We start from the raw sequence: 23,993 nt of genomic DNA on the forward strand, positions 1-23,993 counted from the left end.
CTTGCTTTGGACTAGAGGAGGCATGGGACAGAAGGAGAACTGGAGGGATAGGACCTGTGGCGATGGAATGAAGGACGCAAGCATCTTTTTAGCAGGGAGGGAGGGAGGAAGCTGCTCTACTGGGCAATCAGAGTCCACTACCTTGCCTGGAAACCTCAGGAAATCAGGCCATCCCACAGACAGAGGCCAGGCAGACTCCTTCCTGCTGGCCCCCATCAGCAGCCAGAGAACCGGCTCCACCCGGCCAGGCAGATAGGTAATAGGCACAAGGCACGGCCAGCTCCCTCTCAGCCCTGGGTGGCAGAGGCTGCCGCTCTTGAGAAAATGATGTGTCTGTTCCGAGAAACCAAATGCCCTACAATGAATCCAATTAGATTTCATAGGCACATGAAAACTCGATCCATCTTAGGCACACTCTGCAAACCTCCGGCCACAGATGAATATTTCATTCTGTCTCAGCAGCAAGAGCAGAATAGCAAGCAGCAGCCAGGACCTCCCTAGCAGGCGGGGCCACATGTCCCCACGCTGGCGGGGGTGGGGAGTCCAGCCTGTGCCACTCCGCACTCCTGTGACTTCAGGCAGTCGCTGATGCCCAGATATCTCAGGGGCTCCCATCCTGGTCCCCCACCCCCACTCCCCAAGGCTGAGCACGGAAGTTGATGTGCGTTCATGTCCCAGAGCCACCCTGGGTGTCAGCCTGGTATTGTATGGGTGTTGAGTACACAGCCTTGAGCAGAACAACCCAAAGGTACTTTCAAAGCTCATAACCCAGGTGAGGAACTGGGCATGGATACAAAGGCCACATCAGACCGAGGTGAGTTGTGCTGCTACATGAGGAAGGGAAGGGAACTCCCATGCAGGTACAGGGTCGAGGAAAGTGTCCCCAAGGTGGTGATGCTTGGACCAAGCTACACAGTGGGGAAGGTATCCTGAGACACTGCTTCTGCACACGCAAAGGTCCTGAGGTAGCAAAGTTCTTATGAGTTTGAAGACTAAGAAAGCCACATGGCTAGAATCAAGGCCAAGGTGAAGGTTAGGTTCCTGCTACATCAAAGTCCCACAGATCGAGAAACCATTCCCAGCTGCAAATGAATGGGAAGGCCAGCCCCCCTGCTGTAAAATCCGACCTATTGCAAATCTGTTCCATAAGCTAAGGTAGCCAGGTGACTGGGGGTCCTTTGTCAGGGAGGGAAGTGGGTACTATCTATTCTTAACATGACAGTAACTTGTTTATATCCTGCTGACTGTTAGTGCCACACCCCGCAGTGGCTCAGGGAAGCCTAAAGAGAAAGCACAGGGTGAGTGAGCCTAGGGCCTCAGCCTCTGAGAAAGGAAGCTAGAATCCAGGAGACACTCTGCCAGGGTGTGCAGCTGGAAGAGGGAGCCAGACCAGGTGCTTCTTGGTGTGTCCTAAAATGGTGGAAGGAGGACTGAAGTGGGGGTGGGGAGAGCAGGCAAGGGCAAGCCGCAAAAGGGGTCTAGCCTTAGGTCCTACTCCCAATTCCATCACAATGGCAATTAAATTAAATTCCAATGGATATTGGAGGGCACAAACATTCAAACCACCGCTGGATGCAATTCTTGTGTGACATGCCCAGGATAGAGGGAATTTCTGTCCTCTGTAATCCAGAGGGCCAAGCTAGAGTTTCAGGGGACTCCTGTGGAGACAGAGCCTGAGCTGCCAGAGGCGGAACCAACCGCTTTGGAAGTACTGAGGCACCTGTCTCTAGAGTACTCAAGCAGAATTCAATACTTTTCCAGAGATAGGAGGTGATTATCTACTGCTGTATAATTCCCCCCAACCAGTAAATGCTTGTTACCTCTTGGTTTCTGTGGTTCTGGAATTTCAGAGCAGTTTGGCTTGGCAGTTCTGGCTCAGGGCCTCCTGATAGGCTGTGGTCATCTGAAGGGGGGCTGGGGGCTGGAGGGTCCGGCTTCCAAGCTCACTTGCAGGGTGGCCGCAGGGTCACAGGGCTGCCTGAGTGGGCACTTGCTTCTGCGCAGAGCAAGAGACCAAGCAGCCCGGCACCTGCACAGCAGCCCGGTACCTGCACCGCAGCCCGGCACCTGCACGGTCTTTATGACAAGCGTGGAAACAGGTGCTGTTGCTTCACGGGCCAGCTGCTGGCACCACCAGCCTGCCTCACTGTCTGCCAGGAGGGGCTGACCGGAGCAGGGCTGAGCACAGGGCATGAGACCCAGAGGGGGCGGCCACAAGACTGGACAGTGAAACCTTAACTGCACCTCCCAGCACCAAGTAGTCCTGCCAAGCCTCAGTTTCCCCAACATACACGGGGTTGGAGTTGGTGGTTTCTTGGTCCCTGCAGGCCAGTGGTGTGTTAAAGTCAGAGTCCTCTGTAGGGTCTCGTGGTGTAGAGGCAGTGGAGGCTATGATCACCCAGAGTCCCCGGGGCACTGGAAGGCTGTGGATTCCCTGGGGGACAAGCACCATGCCCAGAAATCTCTGGTGTTACATCCCTGGCAGACAGGCTACCAGGGCCACATCCCTTTGCTCTCCAGAACGCATATAAGGGTGAGATCCTGTTGCCATCTCCTCTTTCAGTAGCTTTTTCTAAACGCTCTTCTAAATGTGTGAGGGGTAGGAGGCATGGTTCAGTGTCCACATGCATGTGGAGGTCAGAGGTCAACCTTGCTTTTTGACATAGTGTCTCTCACTGGCCTGGGCCTTCTGATTTACGCCAGGCCGGCCAGTGAACCCAGAGATTTTCCTGTCTTCCCTCCCAGCATTAGGATGGAAGATGTGTGCTGCTACACCCAGCTTTTTAAAAGTGTGGGTTCTGGGGATCGAACTCAGGTCCTTGAGCTGACATGGCAAGTACCTTACTCCCAGCCCCTGGATGCTCTTCTTTGAGGCGGTGTTGAGGGTGCAGAGTGTGATGAGGAGCTGAGATCAAGGCATTCCATGATCTGACCCCAGTGATGGTCCCTTTAACCCCGCCCCTCCCCCAACAACCTGCAGACCCTCAACATTCCCAGCACCTCGCTCCTTTGTCCGTTATTTGTCGGGGTTTTTCACTTTCATGACATAGTCTCCCCTCGCAGGCAGAGTGGTGCACCCCTGCAATCCCAGCACTCAGCACCCCGAAGTAGGGGGTAGTGAGTTCCAGACCAGCCTGGGCTACATAGAGAGACCCCGTCTCAAAACACACAACTAGACAGAAGAAAGCATCTTTGCTGTACCCGTTTCTACTGAACTCTTACTTGTTGGTCTGGGAAGATGGCTCCGTCAGGAGAGCGCTTGCTGTGCAAGCGTGTGGCCCTGGCTTTGGTCCTCAGAGCCACACCTGCAATCCCAGCACCGGGGAGACAGAGGTCCAGGAGAGCCCTAAGACTGGCTGCTGAGCTAGCCTCATGTGCTTGGTGAGGTCCAAGTCATTGAGAGAGCCTGTCTCAACAAACAAACGAAACAAGATGAGCAGTACCTAAGGGACGGGAGGTTGACCTCTGGCCTCCACACACGGATAACACCTACACACACGCACACGCATGCACACACACACACACACACACACACACACACACACACACACACACACGCACGCACGGTGCATCCTACTGACCCTCAAAGATCTGGCTGCACCACATCTCCTCTGGGGAGTCCCCCCATTGCCTCCGTGAGTGTACTAATCTTCCCTCACACTAGGCTGTGTCTCTGGCTCTGACACTTCCTGGGATGCGTTTTTATGTGCCATCTAATTGTTGTGTGTATTTCTGCCTCCTGCACTTGACCACAGGCTTGAGGGCTGGGACTGTGTGAGTCAGAGCAGGCCCCATAAAGGCTGGAGGAATTGAATTAAATGTGCTGGCAGTGGCTACATTCTGACCATTCTGTTCTGCTGTTTGCCAGCTTGACCTTCCAGGATGGTCCCTCGGCGGGGCCTGGAATGAAACGAGCCTCCAGGGTCCGCCTACTCCTAGCCAGAGCTTTCAGCCAGACAGCAGGTCAGCATGCCCCTGTACCACCTTCTCCAGACCCTGCAGGCCAGCCTGGTGAAGTCTTGCTGAACAGTTAGAGATAGTGTTCCCCTGAGCATGGCACCAACCAGAGGCTTTGGGAAATGGTGGCAAATTAATTGTCATTTCCCGAAAGGTGAGGGATAGCATGAGGAGCATGAACTGTAAAACTGAAGTGCCTGGGTTCAGATCCTAGCCCTTCCCTGTGTGGCCTTGTGCAGATTATTTTTCTGTGCCCTGATTCTCTCTCTGGAGACAGAACTCAAAGGGCTGCTGTGAGAATCCCACTGCACGTGCCTTCTGCTGTGGGCATGCAGGAAGCCGGGGAGACCACACTTCAGAAGCGCTGACCTGCAGGACGCTGGGCTTCCTGTAGCCACCCAGCTCCTCTCTATTGGGCACCTGTTGACACTTTATGGGGTGCTCTGCATTTATACTCTTCCTGAGGCTCACAGATGCCCGATGGGGGTAGGGAGATATATTTTTAAGCTGAGCTAGGATACACATAAAATGTACCAATTAAGCCGTGTGTGTGTGTGTGTGTGTGTGTGTGTGTGTGTGTGTGTGTGTGTATGTGTGCACGCGCGCGCGCCTGAGGTAAAGCCTTTGGAGTTGGCGTTTTACACATTTCCGAGATGCCCATCTTGTTACATGGGTGTTAGGATTTGAACTCGGGTCCTCACGATTATGCAGCAGCTGCTTGTAACTGATAACCGGCGAGCCGTCTTCCCAGCCCCGGTCTCACCTGCACCCATGGCCCTCTTTTTCACTTTTTATTTTAAGGCAGGGTCTCACTAAGTTGCTCAGGTTGGCTTTGAACTTCACTGTAGCCCAGAAAGACATTGAACTTCCAACCAACCCCAGCCTCTCAAGCAGCTTGTGCACCAGACCCGCCATTTTAAAGTTGTAGTAGTGGCATGGAGCACATGTCCGGTGCAAACCAATCATCAGCACCTCCACTCCAGAGTCCTTCCTGGACCCCTACCAGCCTCTCACATCACTGAGACGTCACTCCCCAGCGCCCTTCCCCAGCCCCGGGCAACTACAAACTGCCCTTTGTTCTCCAAGCTTGCCCGGCTCTGGAAATTATATGTCACGTGCCTGACTTTTCTCAGGCTCTGTGCCCACTGTGACTGAGTGTCAGGACTTCTCTTTTGATGGCAGAATAATGCTCCGCCCTGTAGCAAGAGTCTACACCTTGTAGGTGAGGAGACTTGGCCCAGAGAGGTGCTTGTGTGTGGTTAGAGGGGCAAGGTGGATCCCCACCTCACTCAGTAGGATGGCACTCGGAACCTGTTCTTGCCTGCCTTTGGTTTAGCTGTATCCCACGGCTTCACACAGGCTCCTCCTGGCTGAGATCATCACCTTCGTTGTCAAACTGAGGAACGCGGGATAGGGAAGGTGACCTGCATAAGCGTGCGGCAGGTCAACCAGCACCAGTGTCGTGGTCTCCACAAGCACAGCAAATACTTCTTCACTGTGACAACTGGGGGTGACAGATCCAGCCAGGCCCTGACGCCAAAGGAAGATGATAAGCCCTGCTCAGCCCGAGAGCTGTCTCCATGATGACCTCTGCACTGCCCCCTAACCCCAGCCCTTCCCAAAGGCCGAGGAGCACCCACCCCAGGGTGGGTTTTTTGGCTTTAACCCATCCTCTCTCCCAGTGGGCAGCCCAGCTCTCTCCACACCCCTTCCCTCAGAGCTCTCATGCTTTTAGCAGCTTTCACGGTCCTGGGCTTGCTCTGTGCTCCGCTCCAGAGACGACATGGAAAACGACACAGGTGTGCTCCCTTCCCTTTCGTAGAGTGAGAGAGGAACCCTGAAAACACAAGCAGCTTTGAAGCAGGGGTACCTGGGAGTGTTTGGAAGGGAATCATTGCGGGTGTGGAGAGGGACAGGCGGAGAAGAGCGTCCTTCCTGCTGTCCGTCAGGGAAGGTCTCTGAGGAGGTGATGCTTGAATGGGAACTTGGAGCAGTACCAGCAGCCAAATATGAGAAGGGCTGGGAGGGAAGCCTTCGGTATTGTGTGGATCAAGGTCCTGTGGCCACGAAGAACAGGGCACCGGAGAGATAACAAATGCGATGGAAGTGGCTGAGTCAGCATGAGGAGGCTGGGGTTACGCTGAAATCGACTCAGAGGAACCAAGTAAAGGAATTCTATCCAGATTTTCCCAAGGATGTCTCATGTTGCCCCTCTGCTTGTGTTCAGTGTGTTCAGGGGCTTCTTACTGCTATCTCCTTGTCTTCTAGCCATCTATGAAGAGATGGGGGCTGAGCACGGGCCCCTTGACCTCTAGCATCTCACCCGTGGCCAGGCAAAGTTGAACGGGATGTGGTCACAGCAGGGCCCTGCTGGCACCAGGCCTTCTCACCCCAGGGGCCCAGTATCCATGTCCTGGGCCATTGCACAGAGCTCATTCTCAGGAAAGCCAGGAGTCCCTCTGTGACTGTCTCAGGGAGGCCAGGGCCTGCTGTGGAGACAGTGTGAGCCACGCATCCCAGCAGCCCTTCCCTGCAATCTTGTCCACCAAACAACTGGTTGATTGAATGTCACACTTTTCAAACAGTTGCTATGGACACGAACTCAGCAGGAAACATGTGGGACCCGGCACTGGTGGAGATCATGTAGCCGTCAGAAGAGAGCTGGGGCCTGGGATCCCACTTCGGTGGGCAATGGCAAACACAGGTATAGAGCCACACCTAGCTGCTGCCCAGATTGGGGTTTGAGGCACCAGAGCGAGCTGTGTTTCCTCCTCTAACATAAGTGTCTGTGTGACAGACCATTGCAGAGTTGGCAATACAGTAAACCTGCATGATGGCACACGGATTCTGAGGGTCAGAAGTAGCCTTGCAACCTGGCTCTTGCCCGGGTCCTTCAGAGAGCTGCATCCTGTCACCTTGGCGGGTCTCAGCTTCTTCCAGACTGACTCAAGCCTCAGCAGTCAGCCAACTTGCCAAAGGGTAAAGCAGATGCCGCTTTGCCTTTCCCTCCCTGGTCTAAGAAGCCAGATAGAGTCACTGCCACAGTATCCTGTTGGTGACAGGGGACACTCAGGAGAATGTGATAGGAGGTGGGGTCACACCGGCATGTTTGACCAGAAAGTTGGTCCCCGGGACTGAAGAACACCCACAGCACAGCCTCCACTCGACAGCAGGGGCTCTCCACCAGGGTCTGCCCGGCTTCCTGACTTATTTCATGGTATCCCGAGACTTCCTGGCACTCCTTCACCTCAGCCCTCTCCCCTGCTGTCTCCAGGCTCCAGGCAGAGGGCTAGCGGCACAGAAGGGACAGTGACACTCGGTGTTCCGGGATAGGAAGGATGGCCCTGGTGGCACAGCACAGGGGGCTCCAGGTGGTGTGGTTATAGTGATAGTCTCTCTGTGGAAGTGGCCTGGTGACCTGGGCCTGGAGGGAGTCAAGGAAGATCTTGTAGCAGATAGGCTGAGCATTTCAGACAGGACCAGGCAGGGAAAGGGGAAGGAAATCAAATTACCCATACCCAGGGCCAGAATGAGGAGCCCTCGGGGAAGGCAGGAATGAGACCAGAAGTCAGGGAAAGGCTGGCCTTCTATCCAGGGCCCAAGGAGTCTGGGAAGGGATCTGAAGCCCGGCTCGGTGGCTCATGCCTGATTCCAGTGCTGGAGAGGATGAGGAGAGGATGAGGTAAAACTCCTGTGAGTTCAGGGTCAGGCTGGGCTGCATAGAGGAGACCTGGGCTTAAAAGGGGGGGGGGGGGCGGGGGATGGCTCAGTGGTTAAGAACACTGGCTGTCTTCCCAGGTTCAGTTCCCAGCACCCATATAGAAGCTCAAAACCGTCTGTAACTCCAGTTCCAGGGGATCCCATGCCCTCGTCTGGCCTCCACAGACTTGATGCACAGACATACATGCAGGCAAAACACCCAGACACAGAAAATAAAAATAACTGTTTGTTTGAGGCCAGGATTGGCCTGTCCGAAGCAGTGGCAGCTGACCCAGGCAGGGCTGCAGAGGGGGAAAGGCAGGACTCTGGGGACAGGGAAGACACAACCGTTCGGGAAACGTCTGCTATTGAGCTCACTGGAGTGAGTGGAGAGCAGCATGTCCTGGTTTCTGACTCGAGCTGGTGGAAGAGGCAGATGAGGTAGATGGGGGCGGGGGTCTGTCCAACATGCAGTTAGGGGAGTCTGGAGTTTAAGGGGCACACTGGGTTGAGGACCAAAGTGTAGGAGGGGCAGTTATAGGTGACGCTGTGCACTAGGACATCAGCAGCGACGGAGCGCGTGGAGAGGCAAAGTTCATTCAGTTCCTGGACTCAGCTCAGACAGTGGGACGGGGCGGGGGGTGGGGGGAGCAGGGGAGGGAGGGCGTCCAGAGACACCTCCACACCAGCAGCACCAAGGCCCTGGCAGCCTTGAAGAGCCATTTCCCTTCCACACTTCAGCCCTCCAGAGCGCTAACGGGGACTGTGCGCTCCATGGCCTCCTGTGAATGCACCCAGAGTGTGGGGCGGCTCAGCCCCACTCACTTCCAGCGTCTCATCACTCAGCTCACACCCCTACTTCCTGCTGGACTCCTTGTCTGCCTTACTCTCTCTTGTTTTGGGGGGTTGGTTTTGTTGTTGTTGTTGTTTGTTTGTTTGTGGTTTTTTAAGACAGGGTTTCTCTGTGTAGTTTTGGAGCCTGTCCTGTAACTCACTCTATAGCCCAGGCTGGCCTCGAACTCAGGGAGATCCACCTGCCTCTGCCTCCCAAGTGCTGGGATTAAAGGCTGCGCCACCGCCGCCGCCCAGCGCTTCCCCCTGTCTTAATGCAACCACAGAGCCAGCCCTTCTAGGGCTGCAGATATGTGCTTTATAGGAGCCGGTGAGGGAAGTGAGGGCCGGAGGGGCAGAGGAGGGAATGACTGAAGATGGTTAGCAGTTGGGTTGATCAGGGAAGAGGGAGCTACCGAACATTCTGGACCAGGGGAATGATGTATCCAGGTAAGTTTTGCGTCTTGAGGAGTCAGGCTGTGTTCTGTCCCTGGCCTTATCCCTACTTAGCTCTCCAGTGCTCATGGGCTCCAAGATGAGGTTTGGCGGGGCAGGAGGGCCCGTCCTGTGGCTGGTGGCGGGTGGTGGGTGGCGGGTGGCGGGTGACTGGTGACTGGTGGCGGGCTGAAACTGTAGAAGCACCACAGAGCCCAGAGGGCTCCCCAAGGCAGCAGTGTCTCCTGCCTCTGAGTTTCCATGAAGGCAATGAGGCTTATATTAATGAGAGGCAATTATGGGCACCCGGATGGGCCTAAGTATAGCTCATTGAGAAAGGCGGCGCACAGCAGCCAGCTGCCTCCCCCTGCAAGGCCACGGATGCCTATTTTAAAACTCCCCACGGTGAGGCTCTGCCACCCCTGGGTTCTGGGCTGCTGAGGGACTGGCGTGCAGCCGTGGCTGAGAGACTGAGCAGACCCTCAGACCACCCGCACTCAAACCCCTGCTGGCTGAGAGAGAGGAAGCTAGTCTGAGGTCACAGCAAGTACAAGCAGACGCAGGATTTGAATCCATTTCCAGCTGTGTGCCACCACTGGCTGTATTGGGCAGCATCCTAGGCCACAAGGTTTGGCCTGTCCCCAAGAGCACAGTGTAGGGAGAGGGGGAGGGTGGTGTGACCGATGCTTGGTATGACAGCACAGGTAGCCCTGGTCATAGTCTCACAAAGTAAGCTTCATCCTGATGCCGCTGAGGAGGAGACAGGCTCAGGGAACCGATTTAATCAATGCCAGTGTCCCACTGTGAGGTGGCCCTCCTCAGAGACACACTAATGCTGAGTCCACAGGAAACTGACGGACCCAGTGGTGTGGGTGTGCATGCTGAGGTTTCCTCGGGAGTCTCTAGGAAGGCTCTGGAAGAGGCCAGCACAGAGAACCAGGTTGGGGGGGGGGTTGGACCTCAGGGCAGTCCCAAGAGAGGCTGTGCTGATCCTACGGGGAACTCGGAGTAAGGAGGTGTCTGGAATAGGAACAAGGGCGTTGTGGTGGTGACCAGTCGTTAGATGCAGGCTGCCCCCGGGGACGGAGTGGAGCCCTGCAAAGATTTCCGTCTGACTTAGAGCGGTTTGTAGTGGGAACTTGGCTGTGAACTGTCAGCAGCTGGTGCTCTCGGCAGCTGGAGCCAAGGCAGTCAGCGCAGGAGGACCTGGGGCCACCACAACACACCATGGCCACAGTGAGAAGCCAGGCATGGCAGTGAGTGCTTGTGACCCCAGCACTCAAGAGCCTGGGATGTGAGGGTTTCTCGTTCCTCTGCGTGGGTAGAGAGAACCTCTGCGTGGGTAGAGAGAACCTGGCCTGCCTTCCGGGAAGTCAGGAGCACTAATAAGCCGCCATGCTGGGGGAGAAGACCAGAGCTAGCAAGGCATGACCAGTGCTGGAAAGGAGGAAAACTCTCACCAAAAACCCAGGAGAGAAGCCGGGCAGTGGTGGTGCACTTTAATCCCAGCACTTGGGAGACAGAGGCAGGCAGATCTCTGAGTTAGAGGCCAATCTGGTCTACAGAGTAAGTTCCAGGACTACATAGGGAAATCCTGTCTCTGAAAACAAACAAAGAAACAAAAAAAAAAAAAAAACAGGGGACCTAGGTTTGACTCCCAGCACCCACATAGCGGCTCAAAACCATTTATGACTCCAGTTCCAGGGGATCTAATGCCCTCTTCTGGCCTCCCTGTGCACTAGGCATGCACAAGGTACACAGGTATACATGCAGAGAAAACACTCATATACATTAAAAAAAATAGGTCTCAAAAAAACCATAGAGAGACAGAAATGGGAGATAATATTTGCAAGCCGTATATCTGATAAAGGTTTGAGGTCTAGAATGCAACAAGAATGACAAACAGCTCAGTGATAAAGTAGTCAGAGGATTTCAGTTGACATTTCTCCAAAGAAAATATCAGAATAGCCAAGGATCATGTGGTAGGATGGTCCTCATCACTATGTATGAGGGAAATGCAACCCAGAGCCACAGTGACAAGCTGTAGTGGGGCATGCTTGTAGTCCTAGCACTCCAGAGCCTGGGAGAGGAGGGTGGTGAGCCTGAGGCCAACCTGGGCTACAGTCTTGCATTCTGACCTCCAAGGGCTACCCTCCCTGGTTCACAATTCACCATCATGGTGACTCTCCCGGGATCGGATGCTGCTGTCCAGATTTGCCATGATCTCTCTTCATCTCAGATCCATACTGCATGATATCAGCAGAAGACTCGGGTGTGTTTAAGAGCCCACCATGCTTGGTTGGCTTCGAGGGGTAGCCTGGGTACTCCTGTACCCCAAGTACAGGCCAGACCAAGCCTTAGGCTCCTCTGAGCAGAACTCGTGGGGCCTAGAGCCTAGAAACTTGGCTGACCTCCATGATATGGCCGAGAAGAGGCCCAGAAATGGAGAGGGCTGTGGCTAAGTCTGGGACTAGTATTTTCAGGAGGGTCCTGGGAATCTGCTAGTCCAACTGCTCCATTTCACAAATGGGCAAAGTGAGTCACAGTGACTCCATCCATTGGCCATTCTCTTGTGAGGCTTTGTCCTGTGCGCCTTTCTCTAAGGCTGGGCCTCTGAACTCTGAGGACTTTGTTCTAGGCCACCACTATATCATGGCAAATGGGTGGGCCTGTGAGCTTGCTGGCCTCTCTGATGTCAGCGGCCCCTGCGCCCAGCCCAGAGGTCATAGTCATTAGAGGGACAAAGAGTTTACAAGGGCATGAAGATCCCTCTCTAAAGTAGATCTGGACAGCACTGTCTTTGGCCACAGGTAAGGCAGGCTCTGAGAAGCCCTGCTCTTAGGAAGCCTCTCTGGCCCTAGAAAGGGCCCAAGACAAGAAGTGCTGAGGAGCCCAAGGGAGATGCCTCACAGAGCACTGAGGGTGCTCGGGACCCCGAGAGTCCCTGTCTGGATGACTTACACCTGCTCCCAAGGCATTGTGGGATACTCCCTAGAAACCCTCCTTAAGCCCTAAGCAGTGGCTGTTGGGGATGGGGTGGACAGAGCTTTGGATGGGGGTGCATGTGTGCATGGGAGGAGACAGCTCCCTGCCCACATTCCACTGTGGAAATGGGAGGAGTCCAAGAACTCGGAGTCGGAACTTGGCTTTCCAGGTCTCCGTAAACGCCTTTCCATTCAGCCCGAGGAGAGTGTGCTTTGCTGAACATTTGGCGGGCTACCACTGCAGCTTTGAACATGGGCTCAGAGACAGTGGAGAGCAGAGCACGGCTCTGCTGTCCCCTTTGGCCGAGGACCTCTGTCCCGTGTTGACGTGTGTGCAGCCGCAGTCACACCAGGGACAGCGAGCAGGGAGCACAGGCCCCGACATCAGCTCCTGGCCCCATGACGGCAAGGGCACACCCCCTGCCTTAAGCCATCCTCAGCCCCACCCCTTCCTGCTCCCTGCCCTATCCGGTCCAGTCCTGTTGACCAGCTGACCATCCTCTGTCTTTTCTCCCCAGGACAGCTGCTGCCTGGGACAGGTGACCCGGGCACCCCACTAGGGCAACGGCCCCTGCCCCACGGGCTGGGATCATGAAAGGCCTCGGTGATAGCCGCCCCCGCCACCTCTCCGACAGCCTGGACCCACCTCATGAGCCCCTCTTTGCCGGGCCTGACCGCAACCCCTACCTGCTGTCGCCCACAGAGGCCTTTGCCCGCGAAGCCCGCTTCCCTGGGCAAAACACGCTGCCGGGGGATGGGCTCTTCCCGCTCAACAACCAGCTGCCCCCACCAAGCAGCACCTTCCCCCGAATCCACTACAACTCTCACTTTGAGGTGCCCGAGGAAAGCCCGTTCCCTAGCCACGCCCAGGCTACCAAGATCAACCGGCTGCCTGCCAACCTCCTGGACCAGTTTGAGAAGCAGCTGCCTATCCACCGGGATGGCTTCAGCACCCTCCAGTTCCCCCGGGGTGAGGCCAAGGCCAGGGGTGAGAGTCCCGGCCGCATCCGCCACCTGGTCCACTCTGTTCAGCGGCTCTTCTTCACTAAGGCACCCTCGATGGAGGGCACCACGGGCAAGGTGGGTGGTAATGGCAACAAGAAAGGTGGCCTGGAGGACGGGAAAGGCCGGAGAGCCAAGAGCAAGGAACGGGCCAAGGCCGGGGAGCCCAAAAGGCGGAGCCGCTCCAACATCTCAGGCTGGTGGAGTTCAGACGACAACTTGGACGGTGAGGGTGGTGCCTTCCGGAGTGGCCCTGCCTCGGGGCTGATGACACTCGGCCGCCAGCCAGAACGTACCCAGCCCCGATACTTCATGCACGCCTACAACACCATCAGTGGACACATGCTCAAAGCCACCAAGAACACGACCACGGAGCTGACCACGCCCCCGCCCCCGCCTGCTCCCCCTGCCACCTGTCCCAGCCTCGGAGTGGGCACTGACACCAACTATGTCAAACGTGGCTCCTGGTCCACGCTAACCCTCAGCCATGCCCACGAGGTCTGCCAGAAGACCTCGGCCACCTTGGATAAGAGCCTCCTGAAGTCCAAGTCCTGCCACCAGGGTCTGGCCTACCATTACCTGCAGGTAGGGTGAGGGTGGGGCAGGGTGGGGCAGGGAGGGTGAGGGGGGGGCAGGGTGGCTGTGGTTTGGAGTCTTAGCTGGAGCACAGTTCACTGGTAAGGTTGCTCCATGCTGAGCACGGCTTTGTTCAGCTGTGGAGTTGGAGGTTTGAAGGACCTGTGAATGAGAGGATCCTCCGCGCTCACATGTTCTCAACAGGTGTACTAAGTAGGCCCTTGGGAGCCCAGCCCCGAAGAGACTGAAGTATGTCCCTGCCCTTTAGATGACAGATCTAGAAGCTAGGTCTTCCCTCCCCACCTCACAGGACCAACACATGGCATTCTAATGGTCAGCTTCCTGCTACTCCCACGAGACTGGGTTCTCCTTGAGGACACAGACCACATCTGATGTACCTACATGTTCCCCGTGCCCAGGACAGAGTCTGGCAGGGAGGAAGTGCTCAGAAAGGGCAGATGGACAAGAGTAAAGTAATAAAGTCACACAGCAGGAAATAAGTGCCCCACAGTCCTGAGAACCAGGAACAGATGGGGGTCAATGTGGGTGAGGGGCAGCCTAGGGCCGCCAGCCCCGAGGCCTGACCCCTGGGGGTGGGGAGAGCCTGAGCCCTGGGGTGGGGGGAACCTTTCCCTTTTCACATGAGGGTGTGTACTGAGGAGCTCCCGCAGTAAAGCCTCATGGCCTGAGAGTGGCCGAAGGCTTTGGCTTCCACATTGCTGTAGCACAGTGACGTGGGGCAGGGTTCCACATGGCGGGGTGTGTAGACAGAGCCCAGTGATAGAAGTGACAGGAACAGATCACACGTGGGAGAGGCTGCTCTTATCAGTAGTGAGCACTTTGTCCCCAGGGTATGCAAGCACAGACCTGGCTGGCATGAAGAAGTCACATCAAATGCATTATGAAAAGATGAACTCCAAGGTATGACAAGGCCCAAGTTCTTGTCATTCTATATAAAACTCCAGGGACACTGAGACTGTGGGGGAAGGGTGCGTCTTTGCAGTAGGAGGAAACTGAAATCCAGGCAGCCTTTTAAATATCTGTCAGTCTGCTTCCTTAGTTTATACATTAAGGGAAGTGTGTGACCCGCACCTTCTCCACATGGTGGGGTTGAGTCTGATGTGGGAGATGCTTCCAAGACACAGGAGAGGACTCTTGGCCCTGGGGGCTTGTGCCTGCTGGATCACAGCGTGAGCAGGTGGGTTGGCCACAAGTTCTGAGCCCCCATCCCCCGGGATAGTGTGAATGGGGGGTGGATCAGCTAGAGATTTAGGATGGAGAATTCACAGGTCCTGGTGACTAGCTGGCTAGATGGTCAGCTGGGGTTTGTGGGAAAGCTGAGAGAGTCCCTACGAAGTGGGTCATGCTGGTCAAGGAGTGTGCATTTGAATCCTCGGTGAAGGGCTTGCTGTGTACAGAAACCTGTGGACCGGGGTGTGCGGTGGCAGTTTATGACATATGTGTGTGTCCAAGTGATGGTTGGTGTGAGTGTGAGTAGGGGTATGTGATGTGAGTTATCTGTGTGTGCACACTGGCTGTGATGAGGTTGCTGGTGTGATGTGAGTTATCTGTGTGTACACATTGGCTGTGATGAGGTTGCTGGTGTGATGTGAGTTATCTGTGTGTGCACACTGGCTGTAATGAGGTTGCTGGTGTGATGTGAGTTATCTGTGTGTGCACACTGGCTGTGATGAGGTTGCTGGTGTGATGTGAGTTATCTGTGTGTGCACTGGAGGGGCTGTGATGAGGTTGCTGGTGTGTGTCCCTGAGGTGTGAAGTATGCTGGGAGCATTTGCTGAGGAACACAAGAGACCAGGCCAGGCATGTGTTCTGAGTGTGTCAAGGTGTATACATAGTACAGGACTTAAGCTTCTGAAGCTTGTAAATGCCAAGATGTGCCCAAAGTGACCGTGTACCCAACAGTGTGAGTCAAGGAACCAGAGTATATATAGACTGCACACCCTGTCCCAGAGCAGCTGACAGTGATGGCCATGGAAAGGCAGTGGAGTCCCCTCAAAGCCACTTGGAACAGAGTGACCAGAAATGCCCTCCCAAGCTGTGAACTGCCCTTACCTCTATCACAGCCCTGTTCTGTGGATGCGGGGTGGGGTGGGGTGAGGGGGTCCCTCACCAGAAACTGAGCCATTTTCCACCTTACCGCTAGCAGGCAAACACCTTGCTCTCTCTGCCTCAGTTTCCCCCTCTAGAAGAAAGAATGTTGACTTCACACTTGTGTTGCTGTACTAGGGTCTCTGACTCCCCATTCAGGGATCTCCAGTGGCCATTGTAGGGCCGGGCTCTGACTCCTGGTCTTGGGAGTCTCTCTCTGTGGGTGACTTCCCTCCCTTGGGCCTGATGGTCTCATCATGGGTTCATATTCCATCCCCTGGAGAGGCACAAGAGAAGAGATGTGGGACAGGGAGTGCCCGGTAAGCATGGCTGCAGGGAGGCCATTGTGATCGTTTGGTGGGACACACCCAGCTTGAAATCCCCGAAGAAATGAAAGCTGGAATTTCTTGCTTATGGCCAGGCACTCAAGCTGTGGCAGAGCCGCGTCTAGAACCCAGGTAGTCTTCCCGATTCAGGCCTTCCTGATGCTGGCTTTACAGGAAAGCCAATACAGAAGGTTCAAGTTGCCAAAGTGGAAATGGGTCCACGAGGACCCATTTTCTGAGTGATGGGCTGGAAGCCAGCCTGACCTCCGCACTCCATCTGAGCCCCGTCCCTGGATATTCTAGGTGCCCGGCGGAGGTGGAGAGTGGAGCACCGCGCTGCTGTCCCCTCGAGAGATGGAGAGCACAGCGGAGGGCCCCATCCCGTGCCGGCGCATGCGCAGTGGCAGCTACATCAAGGCCATGGGCGATGAAGACAGTGATGAGTCTGGCGGTGGTAGCCCCAAGCCTTCACCCAAGACGGCAGCGCGGCGTCAGAGCTACCTGAGGGCCACGCAGCAGTCTCTGGGAGAGCAGAGCAACCCGCGCAGGTGAGCTGCAGCCCTTCCTGGGGTCCAGAACAAGGGCCCTGATGGAGCTCCGCCCCCTCGTGTATGTCCACCGGCGAACGCTGAATGAGCCACCCCTTTAACTTAAGGGGAACCCCGGCCAGACAGTATTTCCCTGAGTAAGGTCTCAGAACTTGAAGGCTGATCTGAGACCAGCTGTGTCCCCTGGGTGAACCTCACACTTCTACGCTGTGTCCCTCGGGAGCCTGGCCTTCCTCCCCTTGGCCACCCTAGGAGAGCCCAGCCCTAAAGATGGATCCTGCTTCTCAGCCTCAGGTCCAGATGAACACCCCCTCCCCCGACAAGGGCTTCTTCATGCTTAGGCTGGCCCTGCCTGCTAACAACTTGTCCCCACACAGCCCCACCTACAGTTAAGCCTTGCCCATAGTGAGAGTTGGGATGGCTGGTTCAGGTAAACTCTGCCCAGGAGCCCTGTGCACAGGTAGGTTCACTCCCATAGGGGAGGTGCCCCAGGGGTAGTGCACTGGAAGTTCATGAGCAGAGCCAGGCTCTGGTGGAAGGGATCAGTCATAGTAATGGTGGCTGTCTGTTGACACATCCGCATCCTGAGGTCCTTATTCCAGCCCCAGCAGTGTGTCACCCCCATTCCATGAAAGAGGACCATGAGGTGGCATCTCACCAGGAGCTCTCTACAGAAAGCTGGAGTCTAGTCCACGCCCCATGTCAGGACCCCAAACGGACCAATGCTATGTGTTGTTTCTCGAGGAAGGCTGGGGGAGATCCAGGGTGAGATAATGTGAGAAAGATGGACAAACTGGGTCTGCATAAGGAGAGTCCTTACCTGGACATCATAGTGGCCCCGAGGCCGTCCTTCTGGGCATTTTTAGCTAAATACCAAGGCTATGCGCCTCTACCTACCTTTGTCTAGTCTCTGGAATTGCCCCAGATTTTCAGTGTTGTAGACTTGGACTAGCTAAAAACAGTCAAATGCAAGCACGGTCTGCCACCTTGAGGCCACAGTGGGCATGACAAGTAAGGGCTGCCTTCTTGCCACAAACCTTTCAAGGTCTCCAAAGGTGGGAGTTCTTTTGCTTGGAGCCCACCCCCCACACCACCACCACCACCACCACCACCACCACCACCACCACCACCACCACCACCACCACCACCACCACCGTCTTGCCAAGGCTGGCGGTGCTCCCATTTTCCCCGATGAATGATCCCGGACAGTCTTCTCCCTCTGGCCTCAGTTCCCCCAGGCTAAACAGTGGGTGGGCTGAGCCCTGTCTCCCTGCTTCTCCCCAGGAGTCTGGACCGCTTGGATTCCGTCGACATGCTGCTGCCTTCGAAGTGCCCCAGCTGGGAAGAGGACTACAACCCCATCAGTGACAGCCTCAACGACTCCAGCTGCATCAGCCAGGTAAGGGGGACTAGATCGGAGGGGGGGGGGCTTGGCACAGTGCTGTCCTCTGTCCAGAGTGCTGCGCTTAGGTCCCACCTCCAGTGTCTCAGGCTTGGCTCAAATGTCCCCTCCTCAGAGAGGCCCCTCCTGGTCACCCTGCATACAGTAGTCCTCCATGCTGTTCCTAGACCCTGCTTTCCAATGTCACTGCCTGGAATCGTATTAGAATCGTTTGCTGATTTATATGTCATTCTGCATCTTGAGACTAGGGGTCTCCTTGCATACTGTCTTGTTCCCTGTAGGTCCCCGTGACCTAGCCCAGCACCCAGTCAGGCAGAGGCTTACTGGGTGTTTTCTTAGTAGGCATGTCACATCTTGCCTCACCCATCTCCCCAGCTCTCTTTTTTCTCAGTCTCCCTGTGTCTGCCCTCCCATTTCTCTTTCCCTCCTTCCCTCTCTTCCTTTCTCCCCTCCCTCCCTGCCTTTTCTGCCCTCCTTCACCACATCTTCCCTAGGGCTCCTGTGTGTCTCCATCTCCATGGTTCTGTTTTTCACATCCTCTTTCTCCAGCCCTGCCTGACTCCAGGTACCCAGAATACCTTTGCCCTTAGCTATAAAGAAAGATATTAGGAATCTGCTGTGTTGGGGGTTCCCACAGACTTTACCCACTGCTCCTTGTCCAGCCCAGGCGCCTCTGACTTTTCCCTTCCCCAAAACTTCACCCCTAAAAGGTTGGGTGCCATAAGCTGCATGGATAGCCACAAAGTTACACACAGCCCAGAAAAGGGCCTGGGTACCATCTCTGATCTGTGTTTCTGGCTGGGCTACCTGGGTAGACAATGTATCCATAGAAGAATGGAGAATGCACATCCTCATTTATGCTAGTCCCAGAAATGAGCTTCCCATTCCTGAGAAAGCCAAGCAAAACCTCTTTGAAACAGAATCCAGCTTGGGGTGGGGAGGAGTCCTAAGAAGCCCAGACCAGGCCTGGCCTTCCTGTAACCCACACCTCCTCTCTCCTACAGGTTTTTGGACAGGCTTCCCTGATCCCCCAGTTGTTTGGCCATGATCAACAGGTTAGTATGTTGCCATTCTCTTGCACCCCAAACCAGAGTGCAGGGTTGGTCTTATGCCTTCAGCTGAGTGGTCCTAGCACCCAGCCTGGATAGGTACAAGCAGAGCTGCTGTTAGGAAGCATCCCCAGGGAGGATGAAGTTAGTTGCACATTTGTGTCCTGACTCTGCACTCCCTGTGGCTTAGTTTGTTCTGAAAACCAGGACTGCATGAGCCAGGCTCTGTGGATGAACAGGAAGTCACTGCAGGGCAATGGAACTTCTCCCTAATGCCTTCTGCCTCCCCCTGAAGCCTGGGTCAGGCCAGGGACACTGGTGGTTCAGACGCTCCCTAGCCAGTTCCGTATCAGCTAGGTGGTGCCGCACTCACTCCTGGAGGCCCTCCCTCTGCCTCTCTCCCAAAACCTGGGTTAGATCAGGAAGACTTTTGTTTGGACAGGTTGGAGGCTGGGAGGCATTCTCTGCCAGGTACCAGATCCCCCAGTTTTCCCCTTTCCAGAGCCACAGCAGGACCTTTAAGGATATGGGGATGTTGAAGTGAACGTGGAGACTTTTCAGCTTGATAAAAGTTGGCAGATGGGATGCCAGTGTGGCTGTATCTGGCTGCCTGAATTGTACTTCCTATGGAGATATAATTTCGTGGAGGGTGTCCCTCTCCTCTCAGTCCCAAGGTCAGAAAAGGGGGGCAGGAAGTGCACTTGGAACTCTTTCGGCCTTTCATCTTAGCCAGGAGTGGGCTTGTCTCCCAGGGCACATACCCGTAGTGGCGAGGCTTGTGCTGGCTGTCTCCCGATTCCAGCCATGCATGGTGCGTGTGCTGTACTCTCCCCACATTGCAGGACACTAACATGCAAAGCCTACACATAGGAAGCATTCAGGGAGCCTCACACAGACACCTCTGCACAGTTTGGGAGCATCTGACTACACATTGATAAACACTTTGTTTGTTCATTCCACACAGCCACCTGAATTGTCCAGTGCATGTGACCAGCGACTCTTTCCTGGACCCTGCTCAGATAATGAGTTAGCTCGTGTAATCTTGGTTTTGTTGTTTTGAGACAGGGTCTCATATCCCAGACTAGCCTTAACCTTCCAATGTAGCCCACCTAGCCTTGGAATCCTGATCCCCCTGCCTTCACATCCCAAGGACTGAGATGGGCAGCTGAAGCCAACTGTCTTCTAGTCTTGACCATTCGCTTTCTGAGCTCTTCTGTTAGGGAGCAGCTCCAAAGCAAGACCTTGTTGCCCTGGGCAGTCACAGAGGCTCTCAAAATACCTGTTTGCAGCTTTGAAAGATAACCGATGCTTTAATGTCCTCTGTAGGTGTATTTTGAGTATACCATGTGGCCTGATTTTAACTTAGCAGACTGTCCAATAGAACTTCCTTCAGTGGTGGCCAGTGTCCTACAATCCATGTTTGTCCATGTGGCTTTTGACCCAGTGAAATGTGGCTAGTATGGCTACCAAACTTTATTCAATTCTAACAGATTTAAACCTGAATGGCAGAGTCACATGTGGCTCACAGCTACCACATTGAACAGAACAGGTTCAGACCTTTTCAAACATCTTCCCAAACGTGTGAAGGGCCATCTAGGCATCTGACCTAAAGGATCCACGGACTGTTACCCCGGCCGTTTCATTTTGGGCAGACAAGGAGAGGGGAACTTAGCAGAGGGCTGACCCAACCCAGATCCATCTTTCCTCCACATGATACTCACTCCACTGTGCCTCCTGCTGTAGCTACGGGCCCCTCGGGCTTCCACCTAGGGTCCATCTGTGGCCAGGGGACCCTTTAGCTTATGCTACATGGTCCCTAGCTACAACATAGCCTGAAATTGGAGTCAGTAAGCCCAACCCAGAATCTGCAGTGTTATGTGTGGTGAGGCCCCCCTGTGTCACACCCCTAGCTTCCAATTTCCAGGATCCTGGGTGGTCATCTCTGGAGGGAAGCTTAGGAACTGTGTGGATGAGCTAAAGTAAGTTTGGGGTGGCAAACATACCCAGAAACATTCTCCACATTGCCCTAGCAGACATCAGTGATCCTCACGGCCACTACCCTCATTCCAGTCTGTCTTCTTCCACAAGCTACTGAACCAGCTCGTCCTAGCCTCTGCTCCTCCAGACTGTCTCCCCACACCCCAGCATCCACTAGACTACCATGCCTTACATGCATAGCTGGAGTGCTGCTCGGCTCCTTCCTCACTAGGTACCCTCGACAAATATCTTCCTTTCACTGGCCCTTGAGGGTTGTTTGGTTTTTGCTTATAGAAGTTAGCAGACCTTCCTTACAGTGGTAGATACCCACCACACTTAATAAGATCCCTATTCCAACATTCAGGGCAGGCATTACTAATGGATCGCAGCCTTCTTTCATGCTGAATTGAGGTGTGATCTTAAACTCTTTCAGTAGATTAGTACAGACAACAAGATTCAGTCTTGTTAGCATCCTGTAATATCCCAGCACTCTTCTCATTGTGGCTGGAGGAACTGAGGCCCACCGAGGTAAGAGGGGCTGTTTACTTAATTGCCTGCCTGTGCCCTGAGTGAGGAGAGACAGGCTAGGATCAGGCAGGAAAACCCTGCAGCCCCGAAGCTGAGTAGACCTCTGATGCCGCCTCTGTCTGGACAGGTCCGGGAGGCAGATCTGAGTGACCAGTACGAGGCAGCCTGTGAGTCAGCCTGCAGTGAAGCCGAGTCCACAGCGGCAGAGGCTCTTGATTTGCCGCTGCCCAGCTACTTCCGCTCACGCAGCCACAGCTACCTGCGAGCCATCCAGGCGGGCTGCTCGCAGGAGGAGGACAGTGTCTCCCTGCAGTCCCTCTCCCCACCGCCCAGCACCGGCAGCCTCAGCAACAGTCGCACGCTTCCAAGTGAGTACCGGAATGCAGGAGGGCTGGTGTTTTCGTTCCGTTTTGTATTGTTTACAAGGAGAACATGGGAACTGTTCCGGGGGGCAGCCTGGGGGGATGCTGGGGAGGAACCCATAGGTCACCACAGAAAGAATGGTGGAGAATGAAAAGGTGGCCTTGACGCTGAGCTTCCCACTGGCAAACTGAAACCTAAACAGGTGGCAGAAACAGACTGTCCAATGGGCAGATGATGGGGAAGTCTGGAACCCTGGGATCCCTGGCTGCTTTCTGCAGAGACAGCCTCCTGCTGGTAGGCGGGATTTACTAAAAGGAAAACACCACTTCGGATTAGCTGTAGACAAACCTGTAGGAAGGGCAGGAAACTTCAGGGAAGACAAGAAGAGTGTAATGAAGGGTTAAATCTGCTCCCAGCCTTCCCAGTGGGGTGAGTTTATCCCTCATATTCACAGTCAGGATGGCCTGGCCTTCCTCAGATTGTTTGGACTTCTCTAAAGATGAGAGCACCAGGTAGTCAGACCCAGGGAAAACATAGTACAAAGTCTGGGTTAGTTAGACAGCCTTGAGTTTCCTTTTCTAGTCCTTCTTCCTAGACCCCATTTTCCCATCTCTAAGGCAGCCCCTAGAGTCCCGGGTGCTGAAGACTGTGCAGGAGGCTCCCCTGCCATACTCTCACATGCACAGATCCCAACTCAACACCATCTGCTGTGATGTGACAGATAGTGTTGTCATAGCTGCGTCTCAGCCTCAACTTTGACCTTGTGTGATAATGGAGGGCAATGGGGTTGAACTGAGTAAGAAAAGATGGCTCCTTCAAGTGCTCAGCTGGTGTGTGGTGTCACAGAGATGTACACAGGTAACCAACATACTGATTCAGTGAACTGGTCTCTCCAGGGAACAGAGCAGAAGAGTGGTCCCACTTCACCGCCATCCCCTCCCCAGACCTCCCCTCCCCTCCCCAGACCTCCCCTCCCCTCCCCAGACCTCCCCTCCCCTCCCCAGACCTCCCCTCCCCTCCCCAGACCTCCCATCCCCTCCCCAGACCTCCCATCCTGCCCCTAGTGGATATGCAAGGGCAGACAGATCCCTAAACTCTGCCCACCTGCAGACCTGAAGGAAGAGCCTTGTTTTTATGTTAAGAGTCCAGTCTACTGCAGTCTCAGGACTGCAGACCAGTCTGCCCCGCTCTCAGGTCGCTGTGCCAGGCTCCTGCTACCCCTGGAGAACCTTGGTGGGGAGCTAGGTGTCGTGGTCGGTGTCTCCCCCGATCTTGTTCACTGCTGTTCTTTCTGGTTCTTCTGGTTCTGGGACTCCAAACAACTGAAGCCACAGGGCGGTGTGGCTCTGATTTTTTGTCCTGTCTGGAAGGGGCTTCCTGGTACCTTCTTTCTGGGCATGGGCAATGCTGCTTCCTACCCCTCTCAGCTTCTGCATCTGGTGGTCCTTCATCTCCACTCAGCCTTTTTGCTGGGCAGTTTGCCCTAGGGACAGAGCCCTCTGAAGACAACTGCAGCTCCACTCCCACCCCATGACCTTTAACCTGTGTGAAAAGCAGCACAGTGCCTCCTAAAACGTGGAGTATGGAGAAGGAAGGCTCCACGAGTGCCTTCCTTCTAGACCAGCTGTCGTGGGAGCTGACCAGCTCCTCCACTTTCCAAGGCTCCAGGCTGGGGTGGGGACTGCCATTCTATGGCTTTGGAATTCTTGAATTTGGAATCCAGACAGCTCTGCCAGGCTGTCCTAGAACTCTGCTGCAGTCCCGTGGAAGTTTCAGGTAAAGATCCCATTCTCTACATTCTCATGCCCCTGAGAAGTTCTTAAAGAATGAGATGGGCTTAGAAGGACACAAAGCATCCACAGAAATTCACTGCAGATAAACCCTCACTCACCAATTTCCTCCAACCCCCGTTACTCATGAGTGAACAGCCTGAAGATTCATGATAAGCTGTGCATCCCAGAACCAGGCGGGGCCCTCAATGACTTAGCTCTCGCCTCAATAACACTACACAGCAAACATAATACAGCAATGGACATTCCCAGGTTTGTCGGTCTTCCATTCTTCTACTGAGACCCGAGGTCCTCCTGGGATCAGTGGTCTAGCCAGGACGTGTTCATCTCCTGAAGAGGGCAGAAGGCAGGCGAGCAACAGTCCCAGCACATGCGAGGTTCAACATGAGCAAACCTCCGTTGGCTAAAGCACATAAC

General features: G+C 54.8%; 1 protein-coding gene across 5 annotated transcripts in view; it reads left to right on the forward strand.

Annotated features, from left to right (window-relative positions):
• Window positions 1–23,993, forward strand: part of Dlgap4 (DLG associated protein 4) — a 158,679-nt gene that overhangs the window by 77,008 nt on the left and 57,678 nt on the right. For all 5 annotated transcript variants that reach the window (XM_076571044.1, XM_076571042.1, XM_076571043.1 and 2 more), the window contains 5 exons: window positions 12,425–13,493; window positions 16,223–16,467; window positions 17,752–17,866; window positions 18,874–18,924; window positions 21,551–21,791. In XM_076571044.1, the coding sequence (XP_076427159.1) occupies window positions 12,498–13,493; window positions 16,223–16,467; window positions 17,752–17,866; window positions 18,874–18,924; window positions 21,551–21,791 (1,648 nt within the window). In that variant the 5' untranslated portion in view covers window positions 12,425–12,497. The remainder of the gene's footprint in view (window positions 1–12,424; window positions 13,494–16,222; window positions 16,468–17,751; window positions 17,867–18,873; window positions 18,925–21,550; window positions 21,792–23,993) is intronic.

This window comes from Peromyscus maniculatus, chromosome 4 (assembly GCF_049852395.1).
Source record: "Peromyscus maniculatus bairdii isolate BWxNUB_F1_BW_parent chromosome 4, HU_Pman_BW_mat_3.1, whole genome shotgun sequence".
NCBI lineage: Eukaryota > Metazoa > Chordata > Mammalia > Rodentia > Cricetidae > Peromyscus > Peromyscus maniculatus.